Source organism: Bemisia tabaci, chromosome 1 (genome assembly GCF_918797505.1).
Source record: "Bemisia tabaci chromosome 1, PGI_BMITA_v3".
Classification (NCBI taxonomy): Eukaryota; Metazoa; Arthropoda; class Insecta; order Hemiptera; family Aleyrodidae; genus Bemisia; species Bemisia tabaci.
The window spans coordinates 76,996,735-77,019,271 of NC_092793.1; the positions used below are offsets into that span (position 1 = coordinate 76,996,735).

The following is a 22,537-nucleotide window of genomic DNA, read 5'->3' on the forward strand; positions in this document are numbered from 1 at the left end:
AAGTTTAGCCAGCAGATGGTGACAGATAAAGAGTTTGGAGAGTTGACTTTTTTTGTACCTAGCTCAGGCATCTGGTACAATTCATCGAATAATTGAGGTATTACTGCAGGATACAAAAACAACATAATTTTATTCATAACATTTTCATTAATCGATACAGGGACTGATAAAAAGATTTAAAAACAATAAATTCCGATTAAATACAAAAAGGAAGTGAGATACAAAAAATATTTCATCAACTTCTACCAAAGCAGGATGGCACAAAACTTTAAAACTTTGCGAATGATCATAGAAAGGGAAAATTTGAAACATTGGGGTCCACTATTCTTAGGGCCTGAGAATAGACAAGTAAATGAATATTTTGAAAGTTTTTACCTTGAATAATGTTTTAAACCAAAGCAAAAATAAAGTAACATATCAAAATACAAAGATATAAAATATCTAAGGATTGAAAACTTCAGCCTCCAGAAAAGATCTCTAAGTATGAAATTTAAATTATTTTTTTTTTCTTCTTTTGAAAGTTGGAGGCATTTACTGGATGAGACTTACTTTGTTGATAATGTAAAATTTGCCTATTCTGAAATATTCACAGTAATTTTGAAAGTTGTTGAAACCCCTCTCCATCACTTTACTAATGATTCAAGTTTAATCAAGATAGTTTGAGCTCGTTTACATACTAGTTTAACAAATAAATGATCATGGCTTTTGATAACAGTATAGATTATTGAAACATAGAGTCAAATTAGAATTCACGTTTAATCAAGATAGTTTGAGCTCGTTTACATACTAGTTCAACAAATAAATGATCATGGCTTTTGGTAACAATTATACATTATTGAAACATGGAGTCAAATTTGTGGAACTCAATGTTCAAAAGGGTTGGTAAAAATAAATCCAAGGATTAAACAGTGAGATATAACATGAAAAAAAGGGTATTAAATACCCTTTGAGGGGGGAAAGCGACATATGCACATGCAAAAGTCACTATATCAATGATTGAAGTTGAAAATCATAAATTCGTTGCACCATTAAAAAATCTCTAGTTATGTTCCACTTCTTCAAAAGAAAACTAAACCAAACATATCCGTGGAATTTCCTGAAAATATTTTTCAAATAAGGAGAAAATTGATAGAATGTTACAGATGAAACCTACAGACAGTTTTCCTGTAGAAACAAGACCAAAAAAGGGATAAAACTGTTGCAATCAGAGATAAGAATGTGTACAAAGTGTAATTAATGTGCGCATGTTGGCATGATCAGGATTGATATTTTAAGCGCCAATATTTAAAATATCTTGATGTTTTAGTTTCAACAAAAAAAAAAAATTGATTTGCCAATTAAAGACAAGAGGCAAATAGTAAGTACAAATATGATAAATTCTTTGTTATTGCTTTAATCTGCCGACATGGCAAATTGGAGAAGCTACACATTCAGTTTGGAAGATCTTGGTGAAAGTACTCCTAGTTGTTGGAAATTTTGATTCATATTTCAAAGCAGTTAACACGTAAAAAGTCTTACAAAGTGCACTTCAAAGTAACTAGCTAGATAAGCCATGTTCCAGTATCTATTTTAAGACATCCGTCTAGAAATTGGACAGACACCAAATTTAAAAGGCACGTTTTACAAATTGTGGTTTTTTTCCAAATTCACACAAACTTCAAACTATAAGACTAAAGAAAATACTTATAAATAAATAAATTTCAGAATCAATACGACGAATACGGTTTGCTTACAAGGATGCTAAGTTTTAAAATATGAATAAGTGAGAAATGAACTTAATCGCCAACACAAAAAATGTTTGGCAAGATGCTGTGATTGCAAGGTTTACAAATTTGGTGGGTGCTAACTGGCTAGACCTGGGTCCAGAACATTGATTGCATTGCCAATTAAGTGCAGTGAACCCGTCACTAGAACATGATACGTCACATTGCTTTCTGTAGAGGTTGATTGTTGTTTAATAAATTTAAAAGAGTCTGAGACTGATGGCAGGACTTTGATGATGGACGCAGAGTTGTCTGATGCTGGTAACTGCGACCACACCTTCATGTGTTTATTGCATCTAGCCATCATTTGGTCCACTGAGCAAAGAAGGTTTTTCAGTGACTCTGCAAAATAAGAAGAAAACAATCGATGAAAAGAATATTTCTCTCTCTGCAAAATGACATAAAAATGAAGCTTTACGTACATAAATAACTTTTTAAGTGTATTCAAGGTATCTAGAGACTGCAGGAAACAAAATTTCAAAAAACTTTCTAGAATTTTCCACGACAAGATGACAAAAAAATCTTTGACCTCGTACTTAAAAAGCTATTCAAATTCACAGAGGCAATATCTTCCATTACTTTGAAATTTACCGATGATTTCTCAGTTTCTCATGGCAAAACTAAGATTTCCTGAAATTCTTGTTCAAACAGATGTGGAATCTGAGAGAATACAAAAAATCAAAAAAGAAGGAAGATATTTGTTCCTTCTTACTTTTGTGAGTCCTGCAAAATAAAGAGACATAAAATATCTTTAGGTTTTGAAATGTGAGCAAGCCCCCAAAATTTTCAATCATTTCGACCCAGTCTAATAGATAAGCTTCAAGTTGCATCCAGTTTAGACCAAGAAAAAGAGGTGTGAATTTTTATTCCTCCATAAGACTCAATGTTCAGGTAAAAACTTAACAACTATTTGCACATTCAAAATATCCTTTCCTGACTAATTTCAAAACTACGACTCTCTATAGAGCACTTGGTGCATTTTCATTAGACCTGGACCAATGAACCATTCAACTTTTCACAGGTATGAAGTATTACGGATGTGACAGAGCTATACTCAACTACATATTATAGAATTGCAATTGCAGTAGTCAAAAAACAAGGTGATAAGAAAGATTGTAAATACGTACCAGGCTGATCATCAGGATCAGAGTAACATATGTTTGGGCAGAAAAGAACAAAATCAAAATCGCATTGGATGAGGGGCGCTAACATCGATGCAGCATCTCTATTTCCTATTGAATTAAAGATCAACCCTCTCTTGATGTTGCTAAAATAAAACCAGAAAATGAGTCAGTTAAAGCAAAACGTCAGAATACTGGACTGCATTTGTCTATTAGAGGAATATGGGTACTTGGCATTCAAAACCTAAGAATTATGATATTGGCACTGGAGAGAGGTATTTCTAACGGTGCAAGTCGGAAATCACATAACTTGGTTTGCGACGTCGCAGACTTCTGGTCATACTTTACTTTATAAACAGAAAACTACTCAACAGCAATTCTTAAAAACTGCCGTGATTTTTCTTTCCTGCGCGAAGAGAATTTTGCAAAAACTTCAAGGAATGATGTCAATTTGTTCTCCTTAAGAGGCGGAGATTTCCAGACACTGCAAACAAGGTATGTGATTGCGAACTTACATCGTCCATTTGTCAATATTCTTATCACAACTTTAAGAAATATTTTGTGATTTTGACGATTCACATTGATTTTTGTATAATGTTACATAGATCTAGACCCCTTCCATCCCGGTAATGCTAGACCAGAACCCCTTCTTTCTCTCGATATGTGACACATTTTATAGATGACCACTCGCATCCTCTTTTTTACTACTACTGTTTTGCTATTCTACCGTCTTGATTAATTTTAGCCAAGATGACAACACCCAAAACGTTTCCACTCTTGAGAGAGGCAGAAAAGTGAGTTACAACTCAGTTCTAACTTGGTAAACAAATTAAACTAAATTCAAAAATGAAGAGTGACAATTTACTTACTTGTTGCTGTCCAGTTTAATGGAATTTAGGTACCATTCCACACAGAGTGCAACACTTTCAGGCGTGTGAGCTCCATCAAGGTAATATCTGATGTTGTTTTGGATCACTGTTTGATTACGTCCTGGCCACTGACAGTTTCTCAACCCGGATGCAATGGTTTCGTTGATTGATAGGTCCAAAACCCCTTTCTCTAGCCGAGATTTGTACTCTGAGAAACTCATCAAAATTATATTTCATGCTAATTCAGGTTAAATAAAGACAAAAGATTCCTGGAAAAATCCTAAGTATTGTTTCTGGATGGTGCGTTTCAATTTTTTGTTCAGACAATATGTAGATCCAAAACACTGCATGAGAAGAGATTCGGCTTTTGAATTTTATTGTTGCCTACAGTGAGCAGCATATAGGTGGAACCACCTCTAAACTAATTCACGCACCCAACCATGATACATTTTTTCCATTGAGACATAGAAAAAAATTTAATGTGACCATCTTTGAGAGGAGAGACTTCAATGTACAGGCACATTTAAATGGAGAGAAATTTTTGAGGACAGCAAAAATTCATTAGAATAGACTATTGATCTTCCAAACTTAGTCAATATCAATAGGATCTGATATGATTGGGTAACATGACCGTTTTAACTTGCAATGAAAATTCAGTCTCCTGTCACATTAAATTAAAGGCTGATGGTAATTTTGTGCAAATTCAAGACTGATTTTTAAACTCAAAATAGAAAATTAATTTGAGAACTTACCATTTGAGTTCCGGTTCAGCCAGGCTTTAGAAAGTTGCACGGCTAAGGAGGCATTCAACGACTGAACACTCCCAGGAATCCCTAGATGAATGTCAATGTCTCCTTTTGAGCTGTACTCAGACAAAGGCGGAACTTCGACTAACACACACTTAAAAGTAAAGAAAAAAATTTATAGCACAAACAAACTTAGCCAAACAAATCAAATTACACAAGCGGAAAGTTAATGAAACAAGCTTGCTACGGTTGCAAAAAATCTAAAATCAGAGACTTCTTACTGAATTTCTTAGGACTCAGAATGTGTCAATGAGTTTGTGATGATACTTTCAATTAATGAAAATGCATGGTCAAAGAATTTCATACTGCAATAGTTTGCCGACTGGTTCAGCAAAGTTCACAAGTTTTAAAAAATTTGCAGAGAATGTTTCCCATTAAATAGATTGTGAACATCTAACTCAGAATTTGCTGCTTATATGCACAGTTCTTTAAAATTTGTGCTAGGAGCAGGTGACATTACTAGAATAGGAATAAAATAACTTACATCTACTTCTGTCGCAGTCTCTTTCAAGACATCCAGAGCTTCTGCAGCCTGACCATTGGTTGTGAATGCCATGCAGCCTGGTTTCATGATTCCTGCTTTATTCCATGCGATTTCCGACAAGGTATTGCCGAGCCTGTCGGTGTGCTCCAGTTGGAGTGAAGTGATTCCAACAACAGGCACATTGCTGAAATCAAAGATATAGTACTGTTATTTTTAAAAATATTTCTACAAAGGAGTGCGTGTATTTTCATTCACATGGCGCTCTTGAAAGATTTTGCTGGGAAAATCCGATGAACATTCAAGTAAGACCATTCAACACATTCACTTCATGTTAATTCTGTTTAAAGTTTTACGATTCAATCTTACGCAGGAAAATAAACAAAGCTGCTCTACTTAGTCTTTAATCTGGAATGCTAAGAGACCGACACTGGAAATGATGATTTTTTACAGCTTTCTAAGAGGGAGACTTACTTGTACATAGTGGTTTTTCAATTTATCTTAGTTTCTTTTATCTTTTTTTGTAGTGAAGTAATTTTCTTTTTGCATTTTCTCCATTTTTCACTAATTATTTTTTCTTGCTGCTTTTATAAAAATACCTTTTGGCCGAAAATGAAGCAATGCAGAAAGCATATCTTAATATATGCTGGCATGATTCATCTATCTTACATAATGTGGTACTTGGTAAAGTTTAATCTGCAACCTGACTAGACACTGGCTCATCCATCAACAGCAATGGGTCCAGATTAGATGTATAAGAAGTTTACTTATAGAAGCAACTTTGGCACTATCAAGGTCAATAGATGTGATGGATTTGTGGTTGGGCAGCAGGTAAACAGACTGATCACAACTAATCATAAAATCAATAGGTTTCCATGACTTTAAAAATTCGCCCTGCCCATATTAAAAATAACTTTTATATTTTAGAGATATGTTGAAAATTAAGATTTTGTATTGTAGGTATGATTAAAACAAGCAATAAAGAGAAAAAAAATTACTTCAGAACATTTGTGCAGTCATGCACTCCTCCTAGTCCCACTTCGAGAATGGCAACATCGACCTTCTCTTTGAGGAACACGTAAAATGCCATTACTGTCAGTGCCTGGAAATAAGTGGGTAAACCAGCCTCATCCGCCTGAAACAGAAATCAGGTAAAAATATAATGGTGCCCTAGATTCAAAATATACCTAACTCTATTTTAGTCATTGCCGGATATCAGGGAAAAAGCATGTGTCGGTTCCGTTGATTTCGATGTAAATCGCACTTCTTGAGACTTCATATCTCATCTCTGTCGTAAGATGGGGCTACCAAATTTTCTAAACGCATGGAGCCATTATTGGAAATTTCCTAAACGCCACTAATTTAATTTTTCTAATAATGTGAGGTACTCCAGTACCTCTTGGCTTTGGTGTACTGGTATTACTAATAAAAATAAAAAAAATGTATGAATTACATAATTCTTAGAACTTTTATCATGAAAGTTACATCATTAATCTGCATGAGCTACATACCACAGGACAGAGAAATTGAAAAGAAAGAGTATATCAATGGATGGTCCAAAAACTAAAGAGGCTGGCACTCAAATCATAGGAATGAAGGGAAACTCCACCTTCAAAATATTCTAGTTTAATTCCATGAGAAATTCTTAATTTTTTAATGGATTCTCCATATCCATTTCATGGTTGACAAAGAGAATGAAGGTGGACTTTGGACTTAAAATGCTTGAAAATTCTTCTACTCAAAATCATTTCCTTTACTCTTTGTCTCTTGGATATTCACCAACAAGCAAAAAAATTGGTTTGTATTTTTCTTTTTGAAATAAATAAAAAAATGAAAACTGGAGCTAATGCTTGGAAATTGAGGACTTACATTGCCGGTATGTAATTTGTTGTAGACATCCATAAAATACTCTGAAAACTTGGCTGCAGATATTGGTTTTCCACCGATTCTGATTCTCTCTTGAACAGAGAGCAGATGCGGTGAGGAGAAGAAACCTGTTTTAAAACCATGATGTCGTAAGATTGATTCGCAGTATGCACATGTTGAACCTTTACCTTTCGATCCTGCCACATGAATGACCGATAGGTTTTTGTCTAATGTTTCTACACTAACACCAACCCTAGAAAAAGGCAGAGAATAATTTTGATAACAAAACTTTGGTCTTGGTCTTCAAACCTGTTTTTTTACCCAAATACTCACTTTTGAGCCTTTCAAAGGCAATTCCTAGATCTTGTACGACTGCCCTTCTGATATTTGTAGAGGCAGTCTGTGTACCCTAGAATCACTTATTAATAAAGGACATAAGTGGAGAAAAAGCAGTGATGCAAACTTGCTGCAATCCCCATCGATTGAAATTTTTCTTCATCATAAATAGTGCGGAATGGATCTTATTTTTCTACTAGGAGGTTAAATAAGTTAATGCCCCATTCTATCTGTAGTCAGTTTCCTTTAGGTTGAAAAAACGCTGTGTTAATTTTTACCTGCAGATAAATGCCCTGAAAATCTAGAGTATTTTCAATTTTTAATGTTGAGTTTTTTGTTGTTGTTTTGTTTTTCTACATGTTTGAAGGCATTGACTTTTGATACATTTTTAGACATGCACCTTCGAAGGTTCTTTTGATGCTGAGACAAAAAATCAACTGTCTCCACTTAATGTCATAGACTAACAGTTATTCGTCATTTTCCAAGTGAGAAACACCTCAATGTCTTCCTTTTCCTTTTTTTTTTTTTTTAGAAAAAACTTCCTCAGTTTTTCTTTGTAGCTAAGTAGAAAATTTCCTGGGTTTGAGAATTTCTAGCGAGAAATATATTTGTCCTCCTTCACAAAAAAGTATACTACAAGCAGCAATTTAAAAACAGAAAAGTCAAGTGAAGGGTTAAGTATTAAGTTTCCTCACATATTTTTACAAGGACTTTATACTATAATTTTATCTGATGCCAAAGAAGCATCAATCGTCTACAACGATTTAGTTGAGAATTTGAATACACTTACCGATCCAAAAATGCGTTCATTCGCCACAGTTTTTCCAGCCTCACTTTGTGTCCATTAGCAAGACTTGCATCCTCCCTGCCTACTCTAGTCTGTAGAGTGTTTAACAATTTTAGCACATCCTGAAACAAACAAGTTTGATGGTAAAATATTGTCTTCACTAAGGCAACTAGTGCTAATTCATAATTTATCCAATCCTGAATAGTCTAGATTGAAAAATATTTTAATGAACAATATATCTCTAGATTTCTATTGGTTCCTGCAAAAATGCATACTCAATTTTAGTTCATTCAATTTTTGTTCAGGGTCAGAGATATTTTAAACCATCAAATTTGGAGTGATTATCTCAGCAGAGAACTCATCTGTATCACTCAGCTAATGGTAAGCAAGGTTCTGATTATGGAGTACCTATCGAGAGAGGCAACCGTTTTCTCAGACTTTGACTAACTGTCAAGTCAGCTAGTTTGGAAAGTATTATGTACTTACTGGATATTTGAGTTCCAAATCATTAAAATTCATTTTAAAAGTGCACACTTGAGATATCTAAAGGTGCCAGTAATTTTAATTCATAAGTGATGGTATCAATTGAACACATAAAACGCAAAAGGACTAGTAATTTTTTTCTTTTCTCGGTTTAAGATAAAAAACTTTAATTGATCTGATGCCTATTGCCAGGTGAGAAGTACTTGAGATTTCAGCTGAATCTTAGACCCACTTGAAACTGCATATGATAATCGCACGATGTAACCACTTGTTGCAAACAAGAATTAAGATGAAGAAAATAGCAAAGAAACAAACCTGGAATGAACGTTCGTTGTTATTCATGTTTTCCCTTTAAAACTCGGGACGATATCACTTGATACAAAACAAAACACGACTCAAAATATGTACGTATTTACGCCAAAGGTTTGATTAGGATGTTTATCACCAATGCATCACTACTACAACAAGACTTTGAACTTTTCTTACCTTACAAATTGGCATCGTCTAGTTGGGAGGCGGGTTTAAAAGGCTGGTCCTCAATCAAGCGCAACACGTTCTATCTGCCTTCAATTAAAGGCGCATGAGAAAGACGGAGACAGATAAATCAGACCCATTTATTCTGCAAACCTCATGTGCTGGATAACCACTCGGCACTCACACACAATCAGTTGGAGGTTAGGTTACGCAATAACAAAAACAAACCCAACCACGCGGGAGGAATGGACCAAGTTCAACAACTTAATCTAAGCAAACCGAATTTGACCTACTTTGGCAAAATTTAACGGTGATTGATAAAGTCCTTGAACACCGTAAAAAGTCGTTATCATCTTATTTTAAATGAGTGTAAATATATAAAAAAAATTCAAATTACCTCATAAAGGTTCTCCATTAGTTGGAGGAAGATGGTAAATTTTCCTGCAAGGATTGCTCTTTGTGCGGCTTAGCTTGGCAAGCATGAGTAGTTGGTAAACGGCGCGAAGCTCCGGTAAATTCAAAAGTTGCGCTGCCCGACCGGAAGTCCGAAGTTCAAACTATAGGAGGACAAATCAAAGTGTCACTTGCCAGTTCAATATTTATAGGCCTAAAAGATATACCTACGATAAGGATACAGATAAGGTTAGGATAAGAACGAAGGTGGACGAGTTTTTAAGAGCTTAAAATATAATTAATAAAAACCACCGTGGAACGGCACATACTTTATCGACTCAAGTTAATTGGACACTTTTTGATGCTGTTATCATTGTCGTAATCGCTTCTCTCCTGATCTTAGAATAGAGAAAGAGAGGCTAAGTTGAAGTTAAAGGGCCGTTTTTGAAAGAAAATAATGCTGCGATTCTCTGGCACCGGCAACGCTTGAGGGAGGGTGGGGGGGGGGGTGCCCCCCCCCCCCCCCCGCCAATTTTAATATTATTCTCGATTTTGTATGGGGTATTTGGAATCTATAAGACGAATTTAGAGGATCTAAGACTGGAATTTCCGATGTCATGGGACCCTTGAATTTTACCATTTGGGTCCCCCAATGGCCAGAATTTGGGGCCCCTGAGCGCTAATCCGGCCCTGCTTTGGTTACGGGTTCTATGTTAAATTTTACGGATTTCTCACACGCCTTCATTGGCGATACATTGTAAAATGCACCAAATTCCGTACCTAAAACGGTACCTGTTTTTACTATTTTTTAAGTAAATACGTGTCTTATCTTTTTTTTTTTTTTTTTTTTTTTTTTTTTTTTTTTTTTAAAAAAAAAGTATTATTCTTTTTTTAAAATTTCTTGAGAGGTGCCATTTGCGGCGTATATTAGTCGAAAGTGAAATACATACTGCACCGATGATAAAATAGAGAGAATTGTTTTAACGCGTAGATCTTAAATGCCCAAAATTTGTTTTATAAGCGAAGTCCCGTGTCGGGTAAAATGGCCTGTATTTGAATGACTCGATTTTGATAGTTTTTGAAATATTATTGATTTCAATGCTATGTTTTGAGAGTAAGAAACCTTTTCATTTAAATTTTTAAGTTGTTGATTACATATACTGTCAAACCCTCCCCCTCCTCATCCACCACATGTAACTCCCCTATAGGAGAGAGTCGGGTCAATTTTACCCAGTATAGACTCTCTAGGGGTGTCGTCAATTCCCTGACATGCCACAAATCTAATCAAAATAGTTACCAATTTTTAGAAAAGCGCCCCTTAGGGCGCTTGAGAGACCTTCAAACATTTTATTTATTCAAAATGATTATCGATTCGGACACATAATTGCATATTTGGAGCAAACTTAACATTGCCTTTTCTCAAATTTCAAAAATGAGAGACACCTCAACGCAATGACGGCGCAGTGATACAAGTATTCATGCTCGATGAATGTCCGTGTTGCATCATTCAAGGCGCGGTGGCGCGAGTTGTGAACTCGCGATTCTCTCCTCCGTGCTGGTAATTCGGTGGCGCTCAGATTCGAGAGAAAAGTTAAAAGGTGAGGCCCGAGTGCGTCTCTCCTATCTTCGGCTGTGATGCTCACCTAGACCTTGAAACACCACTACACATAGGACAAACTGAACCAACACAACATGGAGTGTGGGAATAGAGCAAGGGAAAAGAAGCGTATTGATGACGGCGCAGAGATGCAACTATTCGTGCTCGATGGATGTCCGTGTTGCATCTGCAAAATTGAAGGCGAGATGGCGCGAGACGTGAACTCGCAGTAGTGCTCCGCTCTATGCTTCAGCAATGCTATTTTATGTCTCATGCCATGGCATGCCAATAGGTGCCGCTCAAATTCGGCAGAAAAGGTTTTAAAAAGCTAGGCTCGAATACGCAGGTCCGAATTTACGGGAGGGCAACAGGGGCTAGTGTCCCCGGCGGCAAATTTTGAGGGGCGGCAAAATTCGAGAGGGTTTTTTTTTAATTTTTTCGAGGGCGGCAAAAACAATTTACAGCATCTCTATCAAAATCGTAAGAGTCAAGGTACGGACTTTTCTCTTCTTTTTTATTTTTTTTTTTTGTTCATTTTTCTCAGCAGTTGTTTCAGCAGCTTCGTTCAACTGTATTTTTCTCATGTTTATCTTTCGGCTCTTTACTTGACTTACGAATCGTTAAACGAGATTTACGCGGCGCAGCGCAACGCAATTACCTACGTTATTACGTATACGTTACGCCCAGAGCCCGGTTGCAGGTAAAGTACTTTTTTTTTTATTTTTCGAAAGGTGAAAAAAAATTGTCACAACTATTATAATGATTTCGTTTCAATCATCGATCTGCGTTGTAGTAAACAGCTATGATCTATTGATCCGCATCTCTCTTTTTTTTACAATGTTTTCCGTTCTTTTTCCTTTTTTTCATAGAAGCAAGCCATGGTTGCCGAGTCGGAATGTCTCACCATGACTCCATCTTTTAGAGGTAAATATCGCAACTCTGCCTTGAACGCATGCTCATTTGTTCGGAAATCTGAAGACAAAAGAGAGAGAAAAAAAATCCAGGTAGAAGAAATATAACCTATGTGATTTACGTTATGATAATCGATGCATTTGAAGATCTATCTCGCGTGTTGATTAAAAATATAAAGACTAAATTACTTCCTTATTTAAGCGTGTAAATAAGTGTAGTGGATAATAAAAGTAACAAGAATCGAGTGCACTGCTATGTTTAATTTCTCCTCGCCAACAGAGGAAAAGTGTGATAGATGACTGCAAATATTTGTGTCCTTTGGGTTCAATCTCATATTTGTTACAACCGGTGAGACCTGATCAGCTGTTCCGATCCCATCCTCGCCATCTATTCTTGGTGCCGACGGAGCACCGAACGAATAATTAGAGGAAGTTGAGAAAAATAAGTAAATATGTCGGACAAAGGGTTCGAAGAAGTGATGAAGCAGAACTACTTGCGAACCGTGAAGGAGCTGGTGTGTCCTGGATGCGACGAACGCTTACTCCGCTGGCCGGTTCGCACTTGTATTCTTGGTCATGGTGTCTGCCGCCTCTGCAGGTAAATCTGGAAAATATAGTTTTCTTCACTGTAAGAAATACAATGAATAAGAAAACTAATACATTTTAAAAAATGGAAAAATAAAAAATACAATATAATAATACAATTTGCAGAAATGACGAAATAATGTACGAATCTGCGATGTATCAATATGACGTTGAAAGTCATTCGATAAATCGATGTTCGATATGCTCATTTAAGATTAGCATGCCATTTTTCTTAAAAAATAAGAATAAATAAGAAAAAAATTTAGCGCATTAATTTTAGTAACTTTCAGACTATTTATTTTTACCTACTGTTATTCAATTTTTGCCTCATCCTCCTCCTCAAGCAAATTTCATTCTCCTCCAAGAAAATGTCTCTAAAACAATATCACAACTGGGCGAATTATACTAAAAGGATCCATGTGTGTGAAATTTAATTTGATCAAATGGAAATACCTATGTGCACAGAGTCTGCATGCTACTGCTACATAGTTCCCTATGTTGTAACATATAGTTCCTTTCATCATCAATAGGCAGTCCAATTTTACTTGCAATTTAAAAAAAAAAAAAAAAAAAGGAAAAAAAATGTTCACGTGGAATTAGGTATATACAGATTTGCAAAAAATAGCCCGGATTATTCAAACTGAGTATCGAGCTTTAACGAAAGGCTCAGATCTTAATTTTACTTACTTACGTACTTATTATGGAGTCAGAAACTGTTGAGCTTCCGGATTATCCTCCTCCAGCTTAAGTCCATTTGTCACTAAAATCGTCAGTCGATGGAGGTAGATGAGTTTGAGAATAAAAATTAAATGATGACCAAACAGTTTCGCGTGGGCGCCACGTGTATTGCATGACTTCGGACGATATACCTACACATTTGAGGTAAATTAAGTAGTCGTCGAGTATAAGTGCACCCGGCATGCAGCCGATATTCTGCAGTCGTGATGTAGATGCACAACACTTGGACTGCATTTTGCAATAAGGAACCACTACTTACATTCAGCTCATACAATGAAGCTCCTATTTGCATGGGAAAATTATTGGGGAGACATGTTGGTTCATTGTTTCTAAAATAAGCCCAAAATAGTATTTCCGTATTGCAAAATGTAGTCCTTTCAAGTTTAGAACACGGGATGGAGGGATTGACCTCGATTTCAGTCTCCTCACATCCTTCCTTTATTTTATTTATTTTTTTTTTTTATTTTTATTTTATTTTCCAATTAAGTACATACAGAAGCTGAGTTTTAGCTTATGGTACGTGTGTCAAATGTGGTTTGTACCTCAAAAAACTTAACTTCAACACATGTCAATCAAATTTAAATAAAAAGTATGTAAGTTTTCAATTGCTGAGAATTTAATAGTTAGGTATATTTATAAATTCCTCAGAGGCTCATTTCTTTTTCCTCGCGCTACACCACCCACTCCTCCACCTATATACTGGAAAAATCCCATTTTCCAAACTTAATTAACATCAAACATACCTGTAATACATAGAGCAGCTTACGCGTAAAAAAACTCCACAGGTGTCTTGTGTCACGTCGCACTTATTCGAGAGTCAAACTTTCTTTCATGCGGGTGGCGTGATTTGAAAGTTTTCACGTTGCTGACGTAACTGGGCGATGATTCTTTGGACCAAATTATTTTGAGACTGGCAGTGTGGAGGGTGAGGAAATCAACTCTCAACATCGGCTTATCACCGCTCTGATCGATATGAAAAATTGAAGCCATCGGAAAACAAAAAGATACGGTTATGACTTAAGTTCTCCGGGAGGAAGGGAGGGAGTGGAGGGCGATTTTGAAGGGGGGTGGGAGAGGGAAGGGGATAGAGGAGGAAGTATTTGTTGGTGGAGCACAGAAATAGGGACCATCGGCCTCGGGTTCTTTCTCGAAAAATTTCGATACGATTGAAAGGAGCGCGGGTATAAGAGGGTGGTATAATCACCGCATGCCAGTGACGCAATCTCCGAGGTTGCCAAAACTGGATTTTGGCCATTAAATCGCAAGAAAAACAATCGATACCTATCGATGCACATCGCTTCACCTAAATTCGATGATTTTTAATAAATTTGGAGTTTTACGTAGTGTAGGGACAGCCCCTGAGCCCGTTCTATTAAGATAAACTCATAGGAGCCCGGAAGGCGAGCCTTAAAGAGCGCGAAGCGTCGTACAGGAGTTGGGCCATGTAGCAGCCAAGGGATGTACCTCCCTCCTTGTATTTGACATTTCTCTTCGCTCGTAAGCGACTTCTGAACGCAGATTCCGTAAAATAAAGTAAGACATTAGAGATGATCAGGGAGCGTGAAATGAGGCAAAAACAAATTTCAAGTTAACAGTAAGTTGGAATTTATTATCCAACGTGCGTGAAAAATCCAGAAAACTGGAAACCTCAATACAGAGGGAAAAAGCTCATATGAGCACAGTTTTCCCTCAAAGAGATACGCTGTTTGGTGCAACACTAGTTACGACCATCCAGGAAGGCAACGCAGACGCGTTTCGGTTCTCGGACCCATCTAAACAGCGTATCTCTTCGAGGGAAAACCGTGCTCATATGAGCTTTTCCCCTCTGAATTGTGATTTCCAGTTTTCTGAATTTTTAACGCACGTTGGCTGATAAATTCCAACTTACTGTCTTACGACTCGTACGTCTACCGCAATCAGTTGGACTCAATTTTGCAATTCGGAACACATTTTAGTCCGGTTTAAAAACAACGCACGTGCCATTAGTTTCTCTATGAACATAAGTGTTTTTCCAGAGGAGCCAGAATTTATAGTTCCAAATTGCAAAATGCAGTCCAGCTTGTAATCCTACGCAGTTTGAGGCGTAAAATCGATTGCCTCCTGGGCCGAGTCGCTGAGCAACAAGTGTTGCTGACCGTTTTCGAGGATTCGCACCCTTATTTGGACTGCATTTTGCAATTTGGACCTATAAATTCCGGCCCGGTTTAAAAACAACGTATGTGCTATTAGTTTCCCTATGCACATAAGTGTTTTTTCAGATGAGCCTGAATTTATAGGTCCAAATTGAAAAATGCAGTCCATTTGCCAATTGTGAGCTCCAATAACTCGTCGAGCATCTAAGACCAGGAAATCGGACTTAGCAGGTCATTTTACCACTGCAGCCCGATCGGAGAACTTCGATTTTGACACTCCATTTCGCCGAAAATCGGCTCACTGTTTCAGGGACCAGATGAAACTTTGCCCGGTGTGCAATCTGCCGCTGGTCAACGAGAAGAGCAAGGTACTGGACAAGTTCTTGAGGCTGCTGTACGACGAATACGCCAAGTTGAAGATCGACACCCGGATCAAGGCTACGGCGCCGACGACGACGCCGAAGGTGACGGCTAGGAGGCCACCGGTACACCCGCCCGTAGGCTACAGGCGCCGCAACCGGCAAACCCCGCCGGGCGGAGGACCAGGGCCACGTCCTGTCGGGAGCACCGGACCCCACCGTCCGCCACCCCGTCCCCTTTTCACCCTGCCCTGTCCTCGTCTCCCCTTCGCCGCCCCGCATCACGGACCACCCCTCGCTTTCATCCCCCGCGCAGCGACCCTTCCTTTGATGAAAGACTGAACAGCGATTCGTCGGAAAGGTAGGAATCGTTGGGCGAAAATTCAATCACACCGCAAAGAACGTATCTGAAAATACTAAGTTTCGAAAAAATGTAATTTTTGGATCCGCACTACTCAAGGAGCCGTTTAAGTATTACGTCAGGCGTTTCGATCGACTTTCTGATCCCCTCTCCCCCAATTTTTTTTTTTTTACTGAGAGATATCCAAGCGGATAATAAACATCAGTAGGTATAAATTCCTCTCCTCCATGGTACTGTGTAATGGACCACTAGACAAGGCATGAATTCAAGCATTCTGATACATGTTTTTAAAAGCCAGAATTTCACGTAGAACACGATTCGCGCAACGAAAATTATTGAAATCAACTCCTAACGAAGATATTAACCTTTTTATGTCACATTGGTTACGCGGATTTTGAACTGCCCGCTCACAAGAAACTCAAAGCTCTACGTGAGTCAAATCGCGCACTACAACGGTTTCAGCAAGCCTCTCAATCGAGCAATGTTCATTTCCCTCCATGTGTTGTTCAAACTATAAGCAATTTGCTATAGCTGAGCCAAAGCGTCAAGACTGAGGTTGCCAGATTTTTATATCGCAGAGACTGTCATGATTACGTTTAGCGCGCGATGTGAATCACGTGGAGCATCGAGTTTTCATGAGCGGGTGGTTTGAATTCACACATCAAGAATCATTAAATATCTTCGTAAAGAGTTGATTTCGGTAATTTTCCTTGTGCGTATTGTGTTCTACGTAAAATTTTGGTTAAGAAACATGCATCAGAATGCTGAAATTCATACCTTGTCTAGTGGTCCATTACTGCTACATTTCTGGCAATTTTCATCTGGTTCTGCTTCCTGCTTTCATAAATTTCTCATTTTTCGCAGAAAGGACAAATCATGCCGTTTTAGTGGAATCAGAGATTCCTTTCAGCACAGCCGACAGCTAATGAAATTAGAGTTTAAGGGCGAATGAGTTTAGGAATGGTCCAACGAAGATTTAGGATATCTTCCTGAAGAATTTGCAAGCAAATTTTTTTAGTGCTTTATCTAAAAGTGCTTTTAAAGCTGATTTCGAAGTATATTTCAATTTTTTTCTGATATGAGAAATAGTATAAAAATAGATTTATACTAGGGGCCTTAGGCCACCACGCGACCGCCAACCACTGAAAATAACTACACGTAAAAAATCGTAGAACAATCATGTTCAAATTATTTTAATGGTGAATGGATTCAGAAGCCGACAGGTGCACGCGAAAGGAAGCAAATTTATCTCTGATTCACCTCTTTTTCTTTATTCATTGTTTTTAAAAAGCTACACACAGTTTTCTAAAAAGTTTCCTCGCATTTTCCTAAATGATCTTAATGCATCGAAAATGTTGACGTGATATTTTCGTTTGTTCTATTTCGTTTTATCCAACAAAAGAAAATATTTTCGTCCAATTTTTCAGTCCAAGTTTCTGAATCGTTACAATGAGAATACATATTTTCCCTTTAATTGTGGTAAAAACCGGAAAAGAGAGTCAAGAATGATGACACGTAATCCTAGTTTAACGGTAGTTTCAGCATCGCGCGAGCCATGGAAAGGGAACGCCGTGGAGTCATCTTTGCAGTATGACGCGCCTTTCTTCCGGCTAGCAGCAATATGCCTACACCCATGATCGAATAGTTATCTCGGTACGCCTGCCGTGAATGAATTCAAATATCGACGCCTACACGCGGAAAAAAGTTTTTTATCTCCGATTGCAACGTTGCACATCTCTACTAATGTTTTATTTTTAATCAATTTCTTTTTAAAAAAAAAGCTACACACAATTTTTTTAAAAGTTTCCGAGTTTCCGGAATGATTTAAAATAAAATCACGAACAATTTTGACGCGATATTTTCGTTCGTTCTGTAATCTTTTTATTAAACCAATATTAATTTCACGCGTACCAAGTTTCAGAATCGCTGCATCGTTTAAACATCGTCTGAGTTTCTGAATCGTTGCAATTATGATACTCACTTTACCCTTTAATTGTGGTAAAAAACCGGGTAGGGACCGTCAAAAGAAATTACGCGTGCTTCTACTATTGTAGCAATTTTAGTGTCGCGCAAGCCAGGAAGAAAGCGCGGTGGAGTGTTGGGTCATCTTCACAGTGTGATGCGCCGTCAATCCAGCTAGCGGCAATGTGCCTGCACCCGTGGTTGAATAGTTGTATCGCGTATAACTCCAACATTGCGTTTGGTGCAATGTGCAATGCAAGAAGTATTCATGCAGTCTCGTAGGCGCTAATGTGCGTTTGACACCGACCGCACTGTTTGGCGCAACGCGTGAAGTATTCCTGAAGGCTTGCAGGCGCTGATATGAGTTAGATGCCGACCGCACTGTGTTTGGCGTGATTATTCGGACCCGCGTTAGGATATTCGCGGCATCAAACAATGGAGCTTTAAAGGCCCGAGTTGTGATTCGACACCGTTGGAGCATTCCAACGTTGCCTTGTTTCTCCCGATAATTTTTTTTTTTTTTTTTTTGCGAAAAGCTAGGAAAGTTCTCTATGTTCGCAAATTGAATGGACTATTTAACAAGGTACGAATTTAATCACTCCGATACATGATTCTGCACCAGAATTTTACGTAGAACACGATTCGCGCAACGAAAACTACTGAAATCAACTTCTAGCAAAGATATTGCCGTTTTTATTGTCCATTGGTTACGGGAGCGTTGAAATGCCCGGTCACAAGAAAAACAAAACCCTATACACGAGTCAAATTGCGCACAACAACGGCTTTAACAGACTACTCAATCGAGCATTGTTTCTTTCCCACGCTGTGTTTTTCAAACTGTGTACAGCTTAAGCTGAGTGTCACTGTCAAGATTGAGGTATTACCATATTTTCATACTACCGAGACAGTCAAAGTGACGTTTGGCTTGCAATTTAACCCAAGTAAATTATTCTTTCTTCCATGAGCGGAAAGGTTGAATTGATATTTGTGAAAAAAGTATGTTTTCAAATGTAAAGCAAATTCCCCTCGAGTGATTAAAGAGCGTTCAACATTGAAAATCGAAAACCCGCATCTTTATCCCGAGCAGATTCTCCCGCTACACCGGGCGATTATTTGAGTTTCCACCTTAAGGCTCATTTCGCCTGACTCCACCACATATCGTCTCCGCACACGCGAAGCAGAGGTTTACTCAAATCGTGACATCTCAACTGATGTCTGGATTGCGACAGGCAGGTGATATTTGGGCTATTACCATGACAATTGGATTGTTTACCGGGCAAGGAGGGAGATCGATAAGGGCTCATCGTCTGGCTCCCGGAGCTTGGCTCCGTAGTTTCGTAGTCACTGGAGGAATGCGAGTCGTGAGGCGGGTTGCGTCTCGACACGGCGCGGCGTTTTGCCGATCGCGTTGCTCGTTTGGCATCGATAACCTCATGGTAGGTAGCCACTGTGACCCAACATGAGTAGACCGTGCACTTCGGATTTCTACTTGACCCACAACCTCCCGGAAAGGTTCGAGTATCCTGGTAAGTCACCCTCATCTCAAAATCGTTCGCAGAGGTTTCACGTGTAAAACCTTTCTCAGGTCGTTGCGTTGTTTTGTCCCATCTCACGATTTAATATTTTTTTTTTTTTTTTTTTTTTTTGTTTAAATATTGTTTTTTCTCAGTTTGTATCACTACATTCATTTTTAATTTGTTTTGTCTTCTCCTTTGGAGATGCGCCCAAAGCGTTATTGTTTATCATCTTTAGGTTTTTTTGAGCTCGAAATGATGCAGATTCAACCCTTCATACCTGCCTGAGCTGTGCGGTATACTGCCGTGCCAAGGGAAAACGCCGTATGAGCATTTGAGAGTTGCTAAATTTCCTCCGATGGTATGTTTGTTTTTGAGGAGAGTATGAATATTTTCTCTTAAAATTTTCCGATAATTTAGATTTACTTTCCAAGAAAATTCTCTGAAAAATTGAACGGAAAATTTTCATAAGTTTTCCTGAAAATTCGTATTTAATAAAAGGAAATTTGGCATCTGACAGAGGTTTATACGGCATTCTTTCTTAGCATGGCAGTATAGTCGACTATTTTTCTTCCTCTATCTTAAGGGGCATATGTTAAGGTTCCGGGGGAGTCGCAAAAGAAAATTCCCTGACAGTGCACAACTACACAACTCTCGCCAAAATACCAATTAAGAGACCTTTGAAATTTTATTTATTTATTTTCGAATTGATTTTTGATTTAGACACATTAAAGCACAATCTGAGCGAACTTAATCCTAACTTTTCGTGTTCGATGGATGTCCGCGTTGCATCTGCAAAATGGAAGGGGCGATGGTCGTGAGGGTGCGAGGCGTGAATTCGCATTGATATTACTCGTTTTTTTCTCAATTTGATGTTTGATTCTTGAGATATTTTTGAGGTTAATTGTCAAAAACATTTTGAGATAGGTGTTTCTCAGGCCATTTTTATCTTTGTGTAACTTCGAACTCATTTTATTGCTCGTTTAAAATCGGCAGTTATCGACCAGATGATGTAAAACTAACACAATTTAATTGCACTCAGTAAATTGCACTAGACCGATTTTAAGAGAAACGAATCAAGTCGTATTTTGGAAAACAGTAGTTGGGGGTAGTTTTGAATTCACCCAGTTATATGGTTTCTCCCGTTTCCAATTCCAATTCCAAGTCGAGAAAAAATATTTTGAGCGTGAAAATAATTCTTAAGCTTGGTCCTCGCATTGCGCTCTCAAGGCGAGGAGTAGAACTTCAAACTTCCTTTTTTCGGGTCAAACTTGATGCAACTTGGTACGATTTAAATTGAAAGTTTTAAGTTTTAAATTAACTAGAAAAGTTCCAAAAACCGAGGCCCTATTATATCTTTCCTATATTTGGCTGTGGTGCCCACATAAGACAAATGGAACTAATAACGCTATATGGAAATCGACGCGTGTCGATGGCAGCGCAAAGATACAACTTTTCGTCTTCGATAGATGTCCGTGTTGCATCTGCAAAATTGAAGGCGCGAACTCGCAATTTACGTTTTTCATCTTATCTGGTGTGCAGGTAGTTTTTTTTCTTCAACCGGTATTCTGTGCGTTCCGGGCCGACTAAATCCATAAAGCAGTTTTTCGCCGTCTTCCTTCATCTCGCACTTCTCTCCATCAACGTCAACGCCTTCGAGGTTGCACTGTCATCACGTCAGATGTATCAACGATACTCCGCTCGATGCTGCCAACGCTGATTCTGTTAAACTTGGTCCAACTTTATTATTTCAGTGCTTGGTCGAGGGTACGCCCCCTAACCGCTTCATGGTCCAACCCCACCCCCAAGCGCTTCACGCTTCAGGCTTTATGCGTCACATTCATGATTTTATAAAATCATAAAATCATAAAATAATATTTTCGTAGCAGTTTGTGCTACTTGGAAATACAGGGTGAGCGAAAAGTCCCCGACCCCCCCCCCCCCTTAAACTTTCCACGTATTTGAGGTAAAGATTTGAAACTTGGGGGTCGTGCCTAGGTCAAAGAGAGCTACTTTTTTGCCACCCTAGAATTCTCAGGGGATCCCCACGAGGGGGGGGGGGGCAACTTTTTTTTTCAAATGGAAAGACCCCCCCCCTCCCCTTTTGATATTATTTTTTTTTTTAAAAAAAAAAAGAGATCACGCAAAACCGAAATCATTGTCACAAATCGTTTCAAAATGGCGGCTGGTTGAAGTTCAGAATGGCCGCCGGTCGTTGGCAACCTCGGTTTTTGGCCGATGGATTTGGACCGCGTCTAGCAGAGAGGAACCGAGTCACATCAGCTATTGCCAAAACTGGGCAATTCAATTTTTTACATGAGAACGTTCGTGCGGACTCCTTTGAAAATTTTAAGGATGTAGTTTCACACCATGAGGAAAATCCACTGAGATTCGCACAAAAAACCACGCGACCGTTCCCGTGTGAAAAATTAAATTGCCCAGTTGAATTTAGCAGATGCTGACGTGGCCTGGCTCCTGTCTGCTTAACGCAATCCAATTTTGAACTCGAAAAAAAAGAACAGATAGATTCTGAGATATCGCTGTACACAGATTTGGGGGACATCGGACGGAAGGACACACATTTTTTCAAGTATGGTTATTTTGACTCCTGGGACCTTAAAACGTCTAGAAATGATGAAATTTCAACTTTTTTTTTTTTCTTTCTTTCTTTCTTTCTTTCTTTCTTTCTTGGAGGATGACAATACTTCCTCTCTACCCTAGGGGAGCGAGAAAGTAAAAATGAGTTTGACGTTAGATTTTGAAGGAATCGAAGGGAGGGGGAGGGGGTCTGGGCCTCTACGCCCACCCCGTATGTTCTGACGCGATTTACTGTGATGATGCTATCTTTTGTCTGGGCAGATTCCTTCAAGAAGTACGGGATTCACCGAGACCCGCCGATGCATCCTTTCTTCATGACGACAGCGAGCGAGTACGGGTTCTACCCACCGACGCACCACACCGTCCCGGTCAAATACCACGTTCGCCCTCACCAGTTCACC

General features: G+C 38.4%; 2 protein-coding genes across 5 annotated transcripts; one reads left to right on the forward strand and one right to left on the reverse strand.

The window, feature by feature from the left end:
* Nucleotides 1-127: 127 nt before the first annotated feature.
* On the reverse strand, nucleotides 128-12,513 carry LOC109043964 (folylpolyglutamate synthase, mitochondrial). 4 transcript variants are annotated; one of them, XM_019061361.2, is made up of 10 exons: nucleotides 12,390-12,513; nucleotides 9,384-9,543; nucleotides 8,033-8,151; nucleotides 6,910-7,159; nucleotides 6,039-6,175; nucleotides 5,044-5,227; nucleotides 4,506-4,653; nucleotides 3,754-3,961; nucleotides 2,891-3,030; nucleotides 128-2,105 (listed from the first exon to the last, which is right to left on the reverse strand). In XM_019061361.2, exons 2-10 carry the CDS (start codon nucleotides 9,399-9,401, stop codon nucleotides 1,843-1,845), a joined length of 1,467 nt encoding a protein of 488 aa, XP_018916906.2. In that variant the 5' UTR covers nucleotides 9,402-9,543; nucleotides 12,390-12,513; the 3' UTR covers nucleotides 128-1,842. The 4 variants fall into 4 exon arrangements, with proteins under 4 accessions (XP_018916906.2, XP_018916907.2, XP_018916905.2 ...); XM_019061362.2 differs by lacking the exons at nucleotides 9,384-9,543; nucleotides 12,390-12,513 and adding an exon at nucleotides 8,999-9,186; XM_019061360.2 differs by lacking the exons at nucleotides 9,384-9,543; nucleotides 12,390-12,513 and adding an exon at nucleotides 8,828-8,983.
* LOC109043967 (uncharacterized) lies at nucleotides 9,919-22,537 on the forward strand. Its single transcript, XM_019061363.2, has 3 exons — nucleotides 9,919-12,485; nucleotides 15,653-16,062; nucleotides 22,398-22,537. Exons 1-2 carry the CDS (start codon nucleotides 12,340-12,342, stop codon nucleotides 16,041-16,043), a joined length of 537 nt encoding a protein of 178 aa, XP_018916908.2. The 5' UTR covers nucleotides 9,919-12,339; the 3' UTR covers nucleotides 16,044-16,062; nucleotides 22,398-22,537.

Excerpts from the sequence above, each read along its gene's own strand:
- LOC109043967 (XM_019061363.2), top strand. The coding sequence starts at position 12,340 with ATGTCGGACAAAGGGTTCGAAGAAGTGATGAAGCAGAACTACTTGCGA. Across the intron at positions 12,486-15,652 it reads GGTGTCTGCCGCCTCTGCAG|GGACCAGATGAAACTTTGCC; the intron begins GTAAATCTGGAA and ends TCACTGTTTCAG.
- LOC109043964 (XM_019061358.2), bottom strand. The coding sequence starts at position 8,548 with ATGAATTTTAATGATTTGGAACTCAAATATCCA. Across the intron at positions 8,152-8,515 it reads ATTTGGAACTCAAATATCCA|GATGTGCTAAAATTGTTAAA; the intron begins GTAAGTACATAA and ends TGTTTGTTTCAG. Across the intron at positions 3,962-4,505 it reads GCTGAACCGGAACTCAAATG|AGTACAAATCTCGGCTAGAG; the intron begins GTAAGTTCTCAA and ends TGAGTTTCTCAG.